The sequence below is a fragment of the Dermacentor albipictus genome, chromosome 6 (genome assembly GCF_038994185.2).
Source record: "Dermacentor albipictus isolate Rhodes 1998 colony chromosome 6, USDA_Dalb.pri_finalv2, whole genome shotgun sequence".
NCBI lineage: Eukaryota > Metazoa > Arthropoda > Arachnida > Ixodida > Ixodidae > Dermacentor > Dermacentor albipictus.
Genome location: NC_091826.1, coordinates 112,686,314 through 112,706,710, shown reverse-complemented (window position 1 = coordinate 112,706,710; position 20,397 = coordinate 112,686,314). Strand labels below are relative to the sequence as shown.

Genomic DNA, 20,397 nt, shown 5'->3' with positions numbered 1-20,397 from the left:
TCAACGATGGTAATGCGGTGTGCCGATACATTGCTTAAATGCTAATATCATCATTGTTAACAGCCATCGTGAGATGGTTTCAGATGGAATTCTTTTTCGGCTTAGCGTCGCCATGAAAGTCGGGTGCCTCTGGCCTACCCGCTCTATGTTTGTGCACATTGCATCCGAACAAGGTGCTAAGGGAAACAGCCCGGAAAAATTTTACATCGCGAATTTTTAGTGCGAATTCCAGCAATTTGCTCAGATGGGAAAGAAATTTATACGTGTTTCTTGTTGCACACAATCTACCGCAGACGCTAATCTCATCTACGCATACCTTTGATTCATTCCACGTAATGCCAGTGGTTTTGTTCTGTTCCTCTTCCGACAGGATACTGCTCATGGAAGATGGCAGAGTACTAGAGTTCGGCGCAGTGTCGACGCTGCTGGACGACCCGGGCTCTGCGTTCCACGCCCTGGCCTTCGAGGCTGGCGTTCTCTCTGGAGAAGATGTGTCCAGCACGAGCACTACGGCGCTGTGACCTTGAATAATATTATACTGACAAATAGAGCGCGGTACAGGGGCAGTAATTACTCGACGAAAGGAAAGGCCTCGCAAATTAGGGGAGAAAAAAAGCGCGTGTGTCTTTTGTTGGGTACCTTTCATATCGAATAATTATTTCTAGGGCAAGCTAGCACTTTTTCTACTCACTATACTATTTTTAGATATTTAATGGAGATACTTAAAGACATATACTTTTGCGAGTTTTCCTACCGGTCCTTTGTGCTGCTTTATAGAATGGCAGCGCTTCGTAGTTTGCAAATGTTTTCGTGAAATCCTGGAAATCTTACATCTTTTTTGCGCACTCCAGATGTCAGAGTACACTGCAGATCAGGGCTGGGCTTGCATGCCGCCCGCAGGCGACCAGCGAGCAACTTTTCAGCTTCTCGCCGCCGAGTTTAGACTTACGGCGTGTGTGGCGCTGCAATCAGATTATTTATTTATTTATTTATTTATTTATTTCACAATACTGTCAATCCCGTTTGGGATTATTACAGGAGTGGGCATATGGTCATCAAAAAGTACAGTGTGAGCAAACACTGAGCAAACAAGGAGTTAGCATAGAAAAACATGGACGCTTTCATTTATAGAGTAACACACTGGTCTTCACACAGTTGCTCTTGCAGGAGAGAAAAAAAAATAACTAAAACACTAAGTGGTGATTGCGATTTCTTCTTCTAAATGATTGGTAAATGTTTCTAGTGTGGGCTGGGCAGTAATAGCAGGGTTTAAGCAGTTCCACTCTCGCACAGCTCGCGGAAAGAATGAAAAGAAATAAGTGTTGTTGTTACAAAGAAATTCCTCTAGCGTGAAAGCGTGTTTATGCCGAGTCGGTCTAGTGAGCTTGTACTTTAGAAAAGTGGCGGGATCCAATTTCAGTGCACTGTGTAATACCAAGTATAGGAATTTCAATCGTTGAACCTTGGCTCGAATTTCTAGGGTAGCGAGGCCTGCGCGAGAAAGAAGTTCGGTTGGTGAATCTGTGCGTTTGAAACGGTTATAGATAAATCGGGCAGCTTTTCTTTGTATGCGTTCCAGCGTATGAATTTGGTTTTTGGAATGTGGAAACCATACTATGTTAGCGTATTCGAGTGCCGGTCTGATGAGGCTGACGTAAGCAAGCTGTTTTGTCTGGCTGGTGGAATGCGATAAGGTGCGTTTGAGGTAGAACAGTTTGTTCAAGGCTTTTTTAGCTACATACTGTATGTGCGCATTCCAGGTGAGGTCGGATGAGATGATTACGCCTAAGTATTTATACTGGGTGACGCTTTGTAGAATAGTGCCGCTGAAACCGTACGGGAACTGCAGAGTTGATTTTTTGTTTGTGACCGACATGCAGACAGTTTTATCAGAATTTATCACCATTTGCCAGTCTGCACACCACTGCACTACCTTATTTAGGGATTTGTTCAGTTTTGCTTGATCTTCGTGGTTACGCACAGTATGATAAAGAATGCAGTCGTCTGCAAAGAGGCGAATGGTGACGTCGACTTGGTTGGTTATGTCATCTATGTATAATAAGAACAGTAGTGGGGCCAGAACTGAGCCCTGGGGAACGCCGGACAAAACAGGGACAGCATCAGAAAGGTGATCATTGTATTCGACATATTGGGAGCGGTTTGACAGAAAGTCATTGATCCAACCAACAACAGGGCCGTTACCAAGTAGGCGGTTAAGTTTTTGAAGCAATTTAACATGGGAAACACGATCAAACGCTTTAGAGAAATCCATAAAGATTATGTCTACCTGTAGTTGTTCATTAATGTTTTGAGTTAAGTCGTGAAGGGTTTCAACGAGTTGGGTGACTGTTGATAAACCGTTTCGAAAACCGTGCTGGTTTGAATAGATTAAATTGTTTGCTTCCACGAATTCTGTTAAGTGTTTCAAGATTATGTGCTCTAGTATTTTGCAGCACGTGCATGTTAAAGAAATTGGCCGGTGGTTAGACAAGGAAGATGTGTCATCTGATTTTGGTATGGCAATTATTTTGGCAACCTTCCACTCTGCAGGAAGGCGGCTCTCACGGAGTGACTTTAAGAAAATTAAATGAAGAAACTTGCTTACTGGTTCTGCGTACCTTTTCAAGAAACTGTTCGGAATTTGATCTGGACCATTGCTTTTCTTTTCATCTAAATTCAACAAGAGAGATAATATGCCAGCCTGTGATATTTTTGGGGTGCCCAAAGTGCTTTCATGGCAGTGGCTAGGGTCGAAGTGGTTGAGGGAACCGTTATCGACGGTGAAAATGGATTGAAAGTACTTGTTAAACGCGTTAGCTTTTTGTTTACTTTCCTGAGCATTCATGGAGGGCACGTTAGAGCGCTTCACGCTTAGGTAGCGCCAGAATTTTTGAGGCGATTTCCTGATAAAGCTGTGTAGTGAATTATTCAAGAAACTGTTTTTGGCACTACGTACTTTACTTTTCAATGACGTCGTTAGCAGAGTTATTTCCGAGTCAGTTTTTTTACACATATGCGACTTTCTTCTTTTCCTAAGTCTCTTTATTTTGCGCTTCAAGTGGATTATATCACGACATATCCATGGACTGCGTTTTCTAGTTTTTCTTTGAACTCGTGGAACAAAGGCGTTTATACAATGCGTCACAATGGCTTTAAACTCGGTCCACACCACATCGATAGACGACTGCTGGTCAGAAATGAGGTCAAAAAAATTTTGATAATTGAAGGCAAGGTAGGTCATGATAGCTGCATCGTCTGCATCTTTGAATGAGAGCACTCGCTTTATAGGACCGAGCATTCGTACAGGACTTGGGAATTGTAAAGAACAAAATATTATCTTATGGTCAGATAATCCTTCAAGGGGTTCAACGTGAACAGTATTCTCAACGAAATGGTCACTAATAAACACAACATCTAAGAGTGAACTTGAGGTACCGACTACCCTGGTTGGGAAATCGACAATTTGTGTCAGGTTATATGCTAACTGTATATCTGATATGGTGTCAAGTGTAACATTTCCTGGTGTCATTGAGTTCCACCTTATGTCAGGCAAGTTAAAGTCTCCCGCCATTATTACTTTGCTGCCATAGGAGATGTGTTGTTGCATGTATTCTAAGAGAGATTCCAAGAATAGAGGCTCAGCATCAGGCGGCCGATAAACCGCACCAATATGGAAAACATCATTGTGGCCATATGATGAGAAAAACTACTATTTTCTCGCCAAGCACAATACACGACAGAAGCTCTGGCGGCGTCGGGCACATCAAACCCAAAGAATTTGCACGAACGCAATCGATCTACACTCTCAAAACAGTTTACAGCTTTTACGCAGTATCTGTCCGCTACAACAATAACTGTCATTTGTCTACATTGTGTTTCCTTTCGTGAAAACTATGCACTCGCTACTTTGCTGTCGAGAATGCTGTGTCGCGCTGATAGCCGCATGCCGTTCATGGAAAGGCCGCAAGATATGTGACAATTGTTGCTGTGGAACACAAACGCACCAAAGAGTACAAAAACTTTTTTTAGAATTATGAGTAGATAAGAGAGCGTACAATCACCATGACTACCGAACGTATCAAAGCCACGAATTCCACGACTGCATGGCAGCATTCATATCGGAATGGTACACGAGCTTTCCCAATGTGTTCACGATATGTTTCGATAGCGCCTGCGGCAAGACACTTTTATTGGGTGTGCTCATGTTATCTTTTAACCTTTATAAATGTTTTCACGCATTGAAGCGCATTGGAAGTAGGCGTCAGCCAAGCTTATTCGGACCTAGTGACATTAGCACTGAGTAGGCTTCAATGGTGCCAAGTAAATCTCCTCGATTGGCACCAACAAAGTTCTTCGAGGCTATGTAATATAGGCCAATGCAATAAACAAGCCACTTTAATTCGACACATTTTAGAGGCCCGTAATAACGTGACCAAGCCTTTGAGGGTCGCTTTCCTGACAATATGCTAGCCCGTTCCATAGCGGTATTACGAGGCAGGCACGATTGCTTTTCGTTCAGTCCAACTGATAAAACTGCAATGTTTTGTTTACGTTTCATAGTTGAACTGAAATGGGAGTGGCATCTTTGTCAATAACTTCTAGCATTTGATGTGGTTTTTTTTCTTTTTCATTCCTACTTGAACAGTGCGCTTGAGAAAATATTCAGGATATGTCGACAGCCTTTTAGCACAACTTCAACTGGGATACAGGTCATCCAAAGATCAGACACAAAGGAACCCACCTTTTTTACCTCCCTTTCTTGGTGACAACAAAAGGCTGCGGCTATACAGTACAACTAGAGCTACAAGTTTCGAGAGGTGCGTAGTGTTGACCTTAACTTAGCCTTAAAGTGACCTAAGGAGATACACCCAACTTCATTGTCAATCATCCAATTCTCAGTAATAGCTTACTTGTTGTGGTATAATATAGACATTTCTTGTCAATCCTCTAAATGCCAAGCATAGCAGAAGTGTCTGGTTTTGCTGATGATTCTCATAGTCATTTACTGTACATCCAAACTGGCAATCAGCAATCCGGGATGCCTTACTTTCACCCGGTTCTGGCTTAGGTGAAGTAGCGCGTACAAACTACTTAACTTTTGTTCGACAAGCAACAGCAGTGTTTATTTGCAGAACTGGAGTTTAAATTAAAGCACATACGTTGACGTCATGAACATAGTAAACAGAATTTTCTTGTCATGCGTGTACCTCAAGATTTGCAAAACGTGACACGTCGCCACCTTTTGTTGGGGCAGCACACTTGGGCATATCACACTAGCTGACAATTAGTTTCAAAAACCAGCAAGCAAGCCACTACAGAGATCCCTTCGTTTGCCCAGAACCATATTTTTTGCGAGAATATGGTGAAATGACAAGGAAATGAAAGGTAATATATTTCAGAACCCATCACTGCTATAATATTATACGTACGCGAGGTTTCGCAGATTTAAAAATATCGCAGGGTGAACAGGAATGAAAGTATTGTTCAGTGTACGTGAGAAAATCTTTTTTGTTGCACTCTACTCTTGTATATGTAACACTTATATATATAATGCTCTTATGTATAACAAATAATAAAAGCTGGTGGTTGGTCAGCGTTGTCTCTGTCGTCTTGTCTGTTACGGTGTTCATATTTCTTGCGATAGCAATTATATAGACGCTATAGGCGCTTTCACACCATTCACACCTGCATGCGCAGCACGCCGCAAAGGATTCGAGCGAGGGTTTCCAGAGAGGCGGAGTGTGTCTGGCTAAAACGGCGATGAGTCGAAGTGGACGCACCGTCATCACTACTGTGAATCGGATCGGCGACGGAGCCGGGGCAGAGAATTACCTTTCGTTGCAGTCGTGAGCGTTGGACAAATGCACGCATAAGTTAAACACATGATAGTTAAACCAATCAGTAACTTGAAGAACGCGGTTTCTACGTAGTTATGAAGAGGCGTTAGAGAAAAAATGTCTTCGCAATATAATGCGAATAGTCTGATTTTGAGTGTGCTGAATAGAAGAAAGAAGTGTTCCTGCTGAGCTGCAATGTCACTGGTCTGAGCTGAACATGCTGTAACCGTATCTCATTTTTCGCTGGGCGCTGAGTAATGCCAACGATCGGCGTCATATCATGCACCATCGATGTGGGATGCCTGAAACGCCTGTGGCTGCGCGCCTCATCAAGCCAACGTTGTGAGACGCCTGGTAGCTGTGGGGGCGTTGTTCGTTCTGCACAGAGGGAGCCGCCTCGCGTGGTGTGTCGCGCCAGCACGTTGCATCCACGTATATTTAGAGAACAGCGCCCTTCAAACGCAATAATAAACTTTGCTATCACTGTTAGTCCTTCGCTGTTCGGGCGATACTGTCAGTGATTTCACACATAAAAAGCAAAGGAACAGGAAAGATGCACAATCATTGCTAATTACACAGCTACTAATTAGCAAAATAACATTACAGGAAATTAGTCAGACAGCAAATATTTCTTTAGTTAGTAGTTGAAAGAGTTCAAGCTAGATATATTGTTCTTGTAGTAACAGTGCACAACAAAAATCTTGCGGCCTCCTATCGCCGTGACATAATGTAATCGCATAAGATGTAGGGTAATTTCATATTCATCAATGAACATTATATATGTCTTAGCTGATGCCTTTAAGGAAAAGTGTCCCTCGAGTTTAGATGTAAAGGAGCACTGATAATAAAGTTTTGTGTTTCATTTTCTCATAGTAGTCTCGTTACATATACCCGCTTTTTAGACTATTCCACGCCATGTAAAGATGGGTGTGCCTTGAGCTATTCTAAACGTGTGGAAAGAATTGCTTCATTAAATAATATGTTTCTTTGAACCGTTCGCGAACATTTACAATAACATTAATTTAATTCTAAATTCAAGAAAGGGGCTGACAGATTAACAAAAGAACATGGTCGAATATATGACCATGTTCGTTGAAGTGGCTGGCTACTGCTTTAGATAAGTTGTGTTTTGTAGCCGCGCGGCGACTGTCGAGTCTTGTATGAATTTGTTGTACAGTCTCACCTATGTATTCTTTGCTCCAAGCGGAACATTCTAGACAGTAGACTACGTTGCTTGATGTGCAGGGAAAACTCAAAGTTAGCTAGTGTGAGTAATTCGACACTGTACTTTTTACTGCAGTAGTAGATTGAACATGCTTGCATGTAGAGCACCTGGGGCGGCCACAGGGACTGGTTTCCAACTTCGTCTTTGTCCTTAGTTAGGCATGCAGAAGTATCTTTAAAATTAGTGTTTCATCTGTAGGCTACTCTGGGCGGGTCGGAAAAAATGTTCAGTTTCTTGTTGCTAGTGAGAATTTTGTAGTATTTACTGAGGATGTTCACGTTTGGGAGTGCGTTTGAGAATTTAGTAGTAAGAAGAGGCGTTGTTGTTACTGTGATCCTCGGGCGGATTTTGAGGACCTCGGCTCGATCAAGTTTGGTTTTGCCGGTGTAGGCTTTTTGAAGGTCACTGTTTTACTGGTTCCTGTTTCATAGAGCTTCTTTAAGGTGATCAAATCTATCCAGTTAGTCTTGGTTTTCAACGCAAATGCAACGTAGTCTTACCTTATCCCTGTTTATAACCTTTATACCACAGTGTGCTATACCATCTGTCAGCCCCTTTCTTGATTTTGGATTTCCATGCCAGCTGACGATGACGGAACAGGGTAAGTGCCCTTTGTTATCTTTTGCCCATGTAGCAGCACTTGGTGACAGTCAGTACAGATACCTGAAGGAACATTTTCCACCAGGACCACACGCGCCGTACATAAGATACCTAAGTGAGGCGCAAACATAAGATATTCTCCCGCTAGTTTGTGATACGCCAGTTGACACTACACACTTCATTATCAATGTAGGCCCAAACAACCTCAGTACACAAAGCGCCGCGGAAACGATCTAGTCTATGAACATCGTAATACGAACTATTCAAGCCGCTCGCTCAAACGCACACATAACAGTAACTACTGTCGCTTCCCACCTACAAAACAAGCACCGCTGATTAATCCACCAAACTGACGCACTCATGAAGCAGAATGAGGGGACTAACAAGCTCAACTCATTCATTTTCAACTCAGAACACTTCGAATGCTGGCACGATGCATCAGGCAGAAATACACAAAGCACCACATGAACACCTAGCTTGGGACGGTTTCCACTTAAACCGCGGAGGAATACAGCTAGTTTCTCAACACATCGAATCCGTTATTAAGGACAAGTACAGAAAGATACTCTTTAAGTCTACTTCAAACACCAACCCCACCGACTCTGCCGACCGTGCCACCCTGAACAACACAACTGCGACAGTCACCTCAAGAACACACGGAACACAGACAGCGAAATGTGAAATGAGCCACAAGACACACACTACTGCAAAAACGACATCAGCGACAGTGCAAACAGACACAACTGTAACAGACAACAGAAAATTCACTACCGAAATTTTCATACAGATGCCCACACGCCTGCCTGCACAAGTACAAGATCCAACAGATACCGAGCTGCAATTAAACCAGGCATGCGGTAATAAACCTGCAAAATAGAAACACACCCCACTAAAGTCTACCCGCAAAAAGACAAATAAATGACAGCCATCGCAAACCAATAAATCTTCGCTGCCATGTGGCACCGAATTCCTACAGGCTAGAAAACTTACCAAAAAACATGCAAGCTACACCTCCCATATGAAAACCTATCCAGTGTGCACGGAGGTCTAAGGTCTAAGGTCTAAAGGTCTAAGGTCTAAGGTCTAAAGGTCTAAGACTGAAGGCTGTACCAGCTCTAGGAACACTCCCTCCAAACCATCGTGCAAACTGGGAAGCAACATTGCACAATGCCTCACTTTCACGTTTGAATATCCTCAAGGAACACTGCTAAGAACAAATCGAAAATTTTAGCCACAGACTTCTGAACATAGCTCTGACACCGGATGAGAAGAAATATTTAGAGCATCACGACGAAAAACAGTCTAGAAAATCGGTTGAATAACAAAGGAAAAAAGGATATTTAATAAAAAAAAACTTCCAGGCAAACAGCCACCTCACGCCAACAAGAGGGACCTCGAGACTAGAAATACCAGACGGGACGGAAACTTCCACAAGATTAAACCATTCCAATGTTGTTGACATTTCAGAAACGTTAAGCAAAGATGAAATAGGTGTGCTTAACAAGGACGTAAGCTTTTGTCCCACAAAAAACACAAAAAATTATTTCGAGCTTCACAAAGACCTTTCACAATTTTCCCGACGAATGCGGACCAGACACTTTTTCGCAGACAACAACACACCAGACACCGGGACGACGCCACTTAGAGCCCAATTCACTTGGACTCCCGAACCAGAACAAGCCAGAGAATTTGACATATACCTTAAAACTGTCAGTAAACAAATTATAAGCCAATCCAAGACATCTAAGCGACGTAAAAACATAACTGCGTCGGAGAGTCGTATCATTTCAAATCTTAGTTGCTGGAACGACATTGTTATTAAGGAAGCAGATAAGGGTGGAAGTATAGTTATTTGGCAAGTAGAAAAATACAAGCACGAGGCTTACAGACAACTAAACAACCCAGAACATTACCGTAAGCTAGATAACGATCTGACATTGTCCTGCACAGTGAAAATTACAAACTGGCTGAAATCACTTTTGGCTGATGAAGTGATAACACCGTCAGAGTACGAATTTCTTAAACTACTCAACAACACTGCCTGGCATGTCTACCTCCTTCCAGAAATTCATAAAATTCCATTCCCTGAATACACCGCTATTATCGACGTCGCACGATAGTATCAAACAAGAACACCCCGACAGAGCGCATCTCCACATTCCTTAATCACTTCCTTGGTGACTTGCCAAAAGCACTTCCGTCATTTGTACAAGATACGCCCCACCTGCTGAGAATTATGAAGGGCATTAATACTAAAAACACACAACATAATTCTTGCAACATTAGACGTCACGGCCCTGCACACCAACATTCCAATACCTGATGGTTTATCTTCTATAAAACAAATGCTGTCTAAACGCAGTGCACAACACTCTATTGAAGCCTACTTGTCTCTGCTTGAATTAGTTCTAACACATTACTTCGAATTTGAGGAAAGTTGCTACCTACAAATACATGGGACAAGCATGGGTAAGCCTTTTGCACCAACCTACACGAACATATTGTTACGTAGGAAGACGCAGACGAAAAGCTATGTACACGTATATTTACAAGGAAAATACGCTGCGCTTGGCCAAGAGGCAACAGCCCGCGCTAGCTCCTCATGGTCGTCGTCGTCTTCGCACTGCTCGCCTTTTCGTGATCGCACATATTGTTCCGTAGCACTAACCCCGGCTGCAAAAGCGCCGTCCCGGAGTGACTAAAGATCGGACTCGGAAGCAGTGTAGTAGGCCTTGAGCCTACTGACATGCACGACATCATTTGATGCCAGAAGAGAGGACGAGGTTGAACCCACAGGAGCAATTTCGTAACTCACAGGCGTCACCTGGCGCAGCACGCGGTAGGGCCCTGTGTATCACGAAAAGAGCTTCTCTGAAAGTCCAACGTGACGGGAGGGCGACCACAGGAGCACGAGCGCACCAGGCGAAGACTGTACGTCACGATGGCGGGCGTTGTAATGCCACTGCTGAGTGGCTTGTAAGGTCGTCAGTCGAGCACGGGCAAGCTGGCGTGCATGCTCGGCGAGGGCGATGGCGTCGCGCGCGTACTCGCTTGTTGAGATCGCAGCAGGAGGAAGTGCCGTGTCTAGGGGCATGGTAGGTTCGCGACCGTACAGTAGATAAAATGGAGAAAATCCGGCGGGGTCGTGCCGGGAAGAATTGTACGCACATGTTACGTAAGGAAGGGCAATGTCCCAGTCGTGGTGGTCTTTGGAAGCGTACTTGGACAGCATATCGGTAAGAGTACGGTTTAACCGCTCTGTCAGGCCACTGGTTTGAGGATGGTATGAGGTAGTCAGTTTGTGTTGAATGGAGCAGGAACGCACAATGTCAGCGATAACTTTCAACAGGAAGTTTCGACCACGGTCAGTAAGCAGCTGTCACGGGGCGCCATGAAGCAAGCTAATGTCACGCAAGAGAAAGTCCGCGACGTCAGTGGCGCAACTGGTAGGGAGAGCCCGAGTGATAGCGTATCGGGTGGCGTAATCAGTCGCGACGGCTACCCATTTGTTCCCAGAGGATGACGTGGGAAAGGGACCGAGCAGGTCTAATCCAACACGAAAGAACGGTTCTACAGGGACGGTGATCGGCTGGAGATGACCGGCAGGTAGCACCTGAGGTGTTTTCCGACGCTGGCAGGGATCACAGGCAGCAACATAGCGTCGAACGGAGCGAGCGAGACCAGGCCAGTAGAAGCGGCGGCGGACGCGGTCGTACGTGCGGGTTACCCCAAGATGCCCTGCAGTGGGTGCTTCATGCATCTCAAAGAGCACAGTCTGTCGTAGCTGTTTTGGCACGACAAGAAGAAGATCAGAGCCGTCAGGGAGGAAGTTCCTTCGATACAGAATGCCGCCCTGGAGGACATATCGGCGAACGGATGCGTCGGTAGGTGTTGAGCGCAGACGCTCGATAAGTGCTCTCAGCGATAGGTCTCGGTACTGCTCATCGTTGATGTTAGCGAAGGCAGACACAGGGAAAACGCCGTTGGCGCTACTACTGTCGGCGTCGTCAGGCTCGTCGACCGGGTAGCGAGACAGGCAGTCAGCGTCCTTGTGTAGACGGCCAGATTTATAGGTGACGGTATACGAATATTCTTGGAGGCGTAAGGCCCAGCGACCAAGTCTTCCTGTAGGATCTTTCAGTGAGCATAACCAGCAAAGCGCGTGATGGTCTGTGACAACGGAAAAGGGTCGGCCACATAAGTATGGGCGGAATTTCGCAACCGCCCAAACTAGGGCCAGACACTCACGCTCAGTGATGGAATAGTGGCGCTCCGCGGGTGAGAGGAGCCTGCTGGCGTAAGCGATAACATGGTCGTGGCTATGCTGGCATTACGCCAGTACTGCGCCAATTCTCTGACCGCTGGCATCAGTACGGACTTCGGTAGGCGTAGAAGGATCGAAATGCGCCAGAACGGGAGGCTTTGTGAGAATGTCGATTAGATGTGAGAATGCAGAGGCCTCGTTATCACCCCACTGGAAAGGAGCGTCTTTTTTCAAAAGCTCGGTTAGTGGTCGTGCTATGGCGGCGAAATTTCTCACGAAACAGCGGAAGCACGAACAAAGGCCGATGAAGCTGCACACATCCTTGACACACTTCGCAACAGGGAAGTGCGCAACAGCATGGATCTTGCCTGGGTGCGGTTGCACTCCGTTCGCGTCAACGAGATGTCCAAGTACGGTAATCTGGCGACGGCCGAATTGACACTTCAATGCGTTGAGTTGCAGACCGGCTCGCCGAAAAACGTCCAGGACTGCTGAGAGGCGCTCGAGGTGCGTAGCGAACGTTGGGGAGAATATGATATTGTCATCCAAGTACCACAGGCACGTGGACCATTTGAAACCGTGAAGAAGGGAGTCCATCATGCGTTCAAAAGTGGCAGGGGCGTTACATAGACCGAACGGCATCACTTTGAATTGATAAAGACCGTCGGGTGTTACAAAAGCAGTCTTCTCGCGGTCGACATTGTCCACGGCAATCTGCCAGTAGCCGGAGCGAAGGTCAATAGAGGAGAAATAGCGAGCACCGTAGACGCAGTCAAGGGCGTCATCAATCCGAGGTAGGGGATACACGTCCTTTTTGGTAACCCTGTTAAAGTTCTGATAGTCCACGCAAAAGCGTCATGAGCCATCCTTCTTTTTGACCAGTACAACAGGTGACACCCATGTGATGGTTCAATAATGTTCTTGGCAAGCATTTTGCGAACTTCTGCGTGAATAACTTGACGCTCAGCTGGTGACACTCGATACGGGCGGCGATTAATAGGAGGGGCATCGCCGGTATTATTGCGATGTTTGACAGCTGTTGTTTGGGCCAAGGGACGATCCTTAAAGTCAAAAATATCGTGGTAGGAAAACAGAACGCGGTAGAGTTCACGAGCGTGCTCGGACGGCAAGTCGGGCGCAATCATTTTCTGTAAGTCAGCGATGGTACAATTTGCCGACTGCGATGGTAGGGGAGCATCGGATGAAGTGTCGTCTACTGCAATGGATGCTACTGAGTGATCCGCGAATGAGCAAAGCTGGGCAAGAGACATCCCGCATGGCAGCACTTGTGACGTCAAGCCAAAGTTGACCACTTTCAGGCAGACGCAATTCGCCGTAATAGATAAAACTGTATGAGGTACTGTGATCCCGTGTGTAAGGAGGACGTCTTGCATAGGAGCCGCGATGTAGTGACCGTCGGGGACAGGTGGGGAAGACACTAGGTCAACGTAGGTCAGTGCCGAAGGTGGCAAGTGAACGAAGTCGATGGAACTGAGGCGACTGGGGTGGGGTTCAGCGGGATCCAGAACAGGCAGGTCAAGGCGGAGAGTACTGGCGGAACAATCGATGAGAGCAGAATTTGCGAAGAGGAAGTCTAAGCCGAGGATGATGTCATGGGGACAGTGGGCGATGACTGTGAATAGCACGATTGTTGAGCGATCGGCGAAGGAGACGCGGGCGGTACACATACCAATTACGGGGGCTGTTCCGCCATCGGCGACACGGACAACAGGCGTCGTGGCGGGCGTGATAATTTTCTTGAGCCGGTTACGAAGGTCAGCGCTAATTACGGACAAATGCGCCCCAGTGTCTATGAGTGCAGACACAGAAACACCGCCGACTTGCACGTCAAGAAGCTTCAGATGAGTGGGCAACGTCAGTAGAGGATTTGGCGGCGTAGGGAGCAATGCAGCGTCACCTCGAGGCGCTGCATCATCTATTTTTCCGGCTGGGAGCGGCATCCGAGGGGAGTCGGCGAATAGGAGCGACGGGGCTGGGGAGAGCGAGATTGTCGTTGTTGGGGCGAAAGCGAACGAGAATAGGAGCGGTTCGGTGCGGGAGAAGCAGCGGCAGCGTTATCGGAGCGTGCGCCATAGGGACGAGAAGGGCCACCTGGGAGGCGAGAGTAGGCGGTATAAGTAGACCGGGTCGGGGAACTCCAGCGACTGCGACAGTGCCGAGAAATGTGCCCGATTCCATGGCAGTGGAAACAAATGGGCTTGTCGTCAGCAGTGCGCCATTCAGATGGGTTGCGGAAACGGGGTGGGTAAGAAGGTGCGGGACGGGGCGGAATCGAAGAAGCCGGGCGGGTATCAGGACGATGGGCCGAGCAGATGGTGTGAAGACCCATGTTTTCGAACTCTTGGCGAACAACTGCCTGGATCAGTGAGACCGTGACTGCAGATGTGTTGGTGGGACTGGAGTCGAAGGCAGCCGGATAGGCAGCCTCGATCTCACGCCGGACGATCCTGGTAACATCGGCAGTGTTGTTGGGACGAGGAGTGTCGGAACAAGAAGATGTCGCCGGGGTGTTGGGCAGACCGTCACACTTCTGGTCAATACGTCGGCTTTTAGCGAGTTCCAGGCGGCGGCACTCTTTTATAACAGCATCCACAGTCGCTACGTTGTTGCAAACGAGCAAGTTAAAGGCGTCATCGGCAATGCCTTTGAGGATGTGGGCAACCTTGTCTGACACAGTCATATGGGTGTCAACTTTGCGGCACAGAGCCAAGACGTCCTGAATGTACGTGACATAGGGCTCTGTTGACATCTGCGCACAGCCGGAAAGCGCCTTCTGCGCGGCAAGTTGGTGACCCTAGGGGTTGCCGAACAAGTCCCGAAGCTGTGTCTTAAGTGAATCCCAACTGGTGAGCTCATCTTCGTGCGTGCGATACCAAACTCTAGGTGTGCCACCGAGGTAAAAGACTACGTTGGCGAGCATAATAGTAGGGTCCCACCGGTTATTGCGGCTGGCGTGTTCATACAGGCTGATCCAGTCATCGACGTCTTCCCCGTCTTTGCCCGAGAATACGCCAGGATCACGGGGAGTGGGCAGAGTGATGTAGGTCGTCGAAGTGGCAGCAGGTGATGGAGCCGGGGGAGTCCGGTTGTCGTCGCCGGGAGCCATGAAGGAAGGCTCGACGTACCGTCCACTGCGAAGCTCCGTGACGAGGTACAGGGAACGTCCACCTCCACCAGATGTGTTACGTACGAAGACGCAGACGAAAAGATATGTACAAGTATATTTACAAGAAAATACGCTGCGCTTGGCCAAGAGGCAACAGCCCGCGCTAGCTTCTCGTCGTCGTCATCGTCTTCGCACTGCTCGCCTTTTCGTGATCGCACATATTGTTCCGTAGCAATATTGTCACAGTCGGTAATGTGGGAAAAGGAGGACGATGATGGTGGCCTTAGAGACGACGAAGAAGAGTGTAGCATTATCGCTGCTCTACGCTTGCTGGCTGAGCCATTAAAAGCCATCTGTAAATAAGCGCACGCTTCTTCCTTCCCGTAACATCTTTGGTGGAGGTGCGGGGTATCGATCCCCGTACCTCTCGCACACCAAGCGACGCACGTCACCGACGCGCGAGTGCCACATTTCCGCTCTATCTGTTGCGCCGTCTTCGACCAATGCTCATTTTGCGCCTTCTGCATCAGCCCCGACCGACCAATTTACAAAGATGATTGCACCGGACCTCTCAACCCAACAAGCCTCAGAGCTCCGTGGCCTCCTCGAGTCCTACTCCGACATTTTCGACCTGAACGATCGCCCTTTGTGTCAAACCATGGCCGTGAAGCATCGTATAAACACCGGCGATGCAACACCTGTTCGCCGACGCCCATACCGGGTGTCGCCTTCTGAGCGACAAGTTATCCAGAGCGAGTTTGACAAGATGCTTGCCAAAGGGATTATTGAACATTCTTCCAGCCCCTGGGCGCCCCCTGTTGTTCTCGTCAAAAAGAAGGGTAACAGCTGGCGATATTCTGCGTTGACTATCGTCATCTAAACACGATCACCACGAAAGATGTATATCCACTTCCCCGCATTGACGATGCTCTGGATTGTCTCCACGGTGCCACTTATTTTTCATCTATAGACCTTCGCTCTGGATATTGGCAAATTGCCGTGAATGAAATGGACCGTGAGAAGACCGCATTCGTCACACCAGACGGCTTATATCAGTTCCGGGTAATGCCTTTTGGCTTGTGCAATGCCCCGGCGACCTTTGAACGGATGATGGACATGCTCTTACGTGGTTTGAAATGGTCCATCTGTTTGTGCTACTTGGATGACGTCATCGTATACTGTTCAACTTTTGCGACGCATCTTGAAAGACTTTCATCTGTTCTGTTTTTCGCACCGCTGGCTTGCAGCTCAACTCGTCCAAGTGTCACTTCGGTCACCACCAAATAACCATGCTCGGACACCTCGTCGATTTGTCAGGCATTCGCCCCGACCCCGCTGAGGTTCATGCTGCGCAGAATTTCCCCGTACCAACTTGTGCCAAAGATGTTCGCAGCTTTATTGGCCTTTGCTCGTACTTCCGCAGGTTTGGGGAAAATTTCGCCCATGTTGCCCGTCCCCTGACTGACCTCCTGAAGAAAGACGTTCCTTTCCGTCCGGACTCTGAACAAGAGTCTGCTTTCTCGCAGCTCATCACGCTGCTCACCACACCTCCTGTTCTCGCCCATTTCGACGCCTCCGCTCCGACAGAAATCCGCACTGACGCCAGTGGCTACGGAATCGGCGCAGTTTTAGCTCAATGCCAATGTGGGCACGACCGCGTCATCGCCTACGCCAGCCGCATCCGCTCTCCCGCAGAGCGCAATTACTCGATTACTGAACGCGAGTGTCTTGCCCTCATTTGGGCGGTGGGCAAGTTCCTGCCCACCCTGCAAGACCCTGCATATATGGTCGACCATTTACAGTTACAACCGACCACCACGCCCTTTGTTGGCTTTCCTCCCTCAAGGATCCCACCGGACGCCTCGGTCGCTGGGCCCTACGGCTACAGGAATACACATACACTGTGGTCTACAAGTCGGGTCGTCTACATCAGGACACCGACTGCCTGTCTCGTCATCCCGTCGATGTACCGGACGGTTTAGTGGATGTCGCACCGATCTGCGTTCTTTCGTTCTCTGCCTTGCAAGACATTTGCGCTGAACAATGACGCGATGAGTAGTTACGCCTCATTATTGGACGCCTGCTGTCTGATCCATCTGACCCATCCCTTCACATGTTCGTACTACAAGATGGCATCCTGTATCGCCGCAGTATGCACCCCGATGGGCCCGAGCTCCTAACCGTCATTCTGTCTCATCTGCGACAGATTGTACAGCAGCAACTGCGTGACCGAATTCGGCGACGGTTTTTCTGGCCCAGTCTCAACCGCTCCGTCCGGCGCTATGTTGCCGCGTGTGAGTCGTGTCAATGACGGAAAAGACCAGCTGTGCCTCCCGCCGGACTGCTGCAGCCTTTGGATATACCGGCCGACCCTTTCTTTCGCGTTGGCGTTGATCTTCTCGGACCATTCCCTATATCGAATGACGGAAATAGGTGGATTGCCGTCGCTACGGACTATACAACTCGCTATGCCATTACTAGAGCCCTACCGACCAGCTGCGCCACAGACGTCGCTGATTTCTTGCTTCACGACGTTATCTTGCACCACGGTGCACCTTGTCAACTTCTCACCAATCGCGGCAGATACTTTCTTGCCAAAGTCATAGACGACCTACTTCGATCGTGTGCTACTAAACACAAACTTACTACCGCTTACCATCCTCAAACTAACGGTCTTACCGAACGCTTGAACCGCCCATTAACTGACATGTTAGAAATGTATGTTTCCTCCGATCATCGCGACTGGAACATTGCTCTACCATTTGTCACGTTCGCCTACAATTCCTCGCTCCATGACACAGCTGGATATTCACCCTTCTATCTCCTCTTCGGCCGTGAGCCGACTTTGCCTTTCAAGACGCTCCTTTCGACCACACTCGACTCGCCGACAGAGTACACTCGGGATGTCATAGCCAAGCATGCCAGATTGCCCGCATTCGTCTTTCTGCTTCACAGACACGCCAGAAGTGCCGTTACGACCAGCGCCATCACGACGTGCATTACGAACCAAGTGCTCTTGTGCTAGTTTAGTATCCAACTCGGCGTGTTGGTCTTTAGGAGAAATTCCTCTCGCGGTACTATGGCCCTTACCGCATCCTTCGTCAGATGACCCCTGTCAGATATGAAGTCTCTCCGCTGGATGCCACGGTGCCTTCACCTCTCTCTGACATCATCCACGCCTGCTGCCTCAAGCCCTACCTTTCTCAGACCGATGAGCCGCACCAATAAGGTGCTTTTTCAGACGGGGGTTATGTCACAGTCGGTAATGTGGAAAGAAGACGACGCTGATGGTGGTCTTAGAGACGATGAAGAAGTGTTTAAGAGTATCGATGCTCTACGCTTGTTGGCTCAGCCATTAAAAGCCACTTGTAAATAGACGAACGCTTCTTCCTTCCCGTAACAATATTTATGGTGCTTCTAGAAACAGATTTCTTCTCGCGCTCCACTGACAAGCCCCACACATACCTACGATACATAGACAACATATAATATGGGGACATGGTCAAGACAGTCTAGATAAATTTGTAGCATTTATTTTTTATTTATTTATTTATTTATTCCGTACTGCCAGCCTGCTTTAGAGGCCCTAGGCAGAAGTGGGACATACATATAGGCTTTAAGAGTCAATAACATGTGAAACACAAGAAAGAAAAAAAAGAGAAAAAAAAGGTGGAAACAAGCAAAGCGTCATCTTGGTACAATGCAAAAGAAAGAAACAACAATAAAAAGGAAGGAAGATATCAAAGAATTCTGCAATACAGCACATGTTTACACAGTGGCTTATAAACACACACACACAAAGAAATTGACGGTGCCCTTAACATGATATAATCTATAGTGTATGGATTAGGATAGAAATCGTGGGAAACGTTTCGGTTCATAGATTAATGAGTGCGTGCATGAAGGACGATATGGTGGAGCTTTGAAGAACGTTTTCAGGCAGGGCGTTCCAGTCATGGATGGTTCGGGGGAAAAAGGACTGCTTAAATAATGTGGTATTGTGCGAATACTCGTCTAACCTGAATGAATGTGATGAACGCGTTGGGCGCCGGCTACAAGGGGTAATATACAACTTTTTATCTAGTTTTACATGTTCCCGATGAATTAAATATAACATTTTGAGCCTGTCTCGATACCGTCTTGCCTCTAGGGTTTCCAGGTTTGCCTGCTGTAAAAGAACGCAGCTGATGTATCACGGCGGTAGGAATTAAAAATAAACCTGACTGATTTCCGCTGTATCATTTGAATCATATTTATGCTTGCTTGGGTGTAAGGATCCCAGACAGGAGTAGCGTACTCTAACAATGGTCTGATGAAACTCTTGTATGCTAATAATTTTATATTACATGTAGATTTAGCCAAGGTCCTCCTCAGGACCTTGGCTAAATTGTTTTCACCCAGCAATAAAATTCACATCAGACTTTTCCACTGAGCGCATAAACTTTCTGGACACAACAATACATATTGAAAATGTGGCGCTAATGACAACGCTGTATAGGAAACCTTTCGACAAACAACAGCACCTATAATATACGCGCCCCCATCCCAGACATTGCAAACAAGGCATCTTTAAAGGCCAAGCCACAAGACTACGTCGCATTTGCGTTGAAAGCTTAGACTACACAGATAAACTCGATCACCTTAAAGAAACCCTATGAAACAGGAACCACCCAAACAGTGACTTTCAAACAGCCTACACCACTGCAACCAAAATTGATCGAGCCGAGGCCCTCAAACCCGGCCCGAGGATCACAGTAACAACCACGCCTCTTCTTACCACTATATTCTCAAGCGCACTTCCAAACGTGAACAACGTCCTCAGTAAATATTACCCGATTCCCACCAGCAACCAGAAACTTAAGATTTTTCCCGACCCGCCCAGAGTAGCCTACAGACGCAACAGTAATTTTAAAGATATTCTTGCGCATGCCAAACTAAAAACAAAGATGAAGTTGGGAACCGGTCCCTGTGGCTGCCCCAGGTACTCTACATGCAAACATGTTCAATCTATTACTACAGTAAAAGGTACAGCATCGAATTACTCACAAGAGCAAAATTCGAGTTTCACCTGCACATCAAGCAACGTAGTCTACTCTCTAGAATGTGCCGCTTGTAGCAAACAATACATAGGTGAGACTGGACAACGAATTCATACAAGACTCAACGGTCACCGCGTGGATGCAAAACACAATTTACCTAAAGCAGTAGCCAGCCACTTCAATGAACATGGTCATCTCTTCGACAAAGCCAAGGCTCTACATACTACAAACAAATTTCCTTTCAATTACCGAAAGGAAATATACGGAATCGTACCGCATACACAAGTTTAACTGCCTACACCCGA

At 47.1% G+C, this 20,397-nt stretch overlaps 1 protein-coding gene across 1 annotated transcript in view; it reads left to right on the top strand.

Annotated features, from left to right (window-relative positions):
* LOC135913318 (multidrug resistance protein mrp-7-like) overlaps positions 1–5,587 on the top strand; it is a 174,934-nt gene extending 169,347 nt beyond the window's left edge. The window contains exon 27 of the mRNA XM_065445913.1: positions 371–5,587. Within this exon, the coding sequence (XP_065301985.1) occupies positions 371–521 (151 nt within the window). The 3' untranslated portion in view covers positions 522–5,587. The remainder of the gene's footprint in view (positions 1–370) is intronic.
* Positions 5,588–20,397: the final 14,810 nt, after the last annotated feature.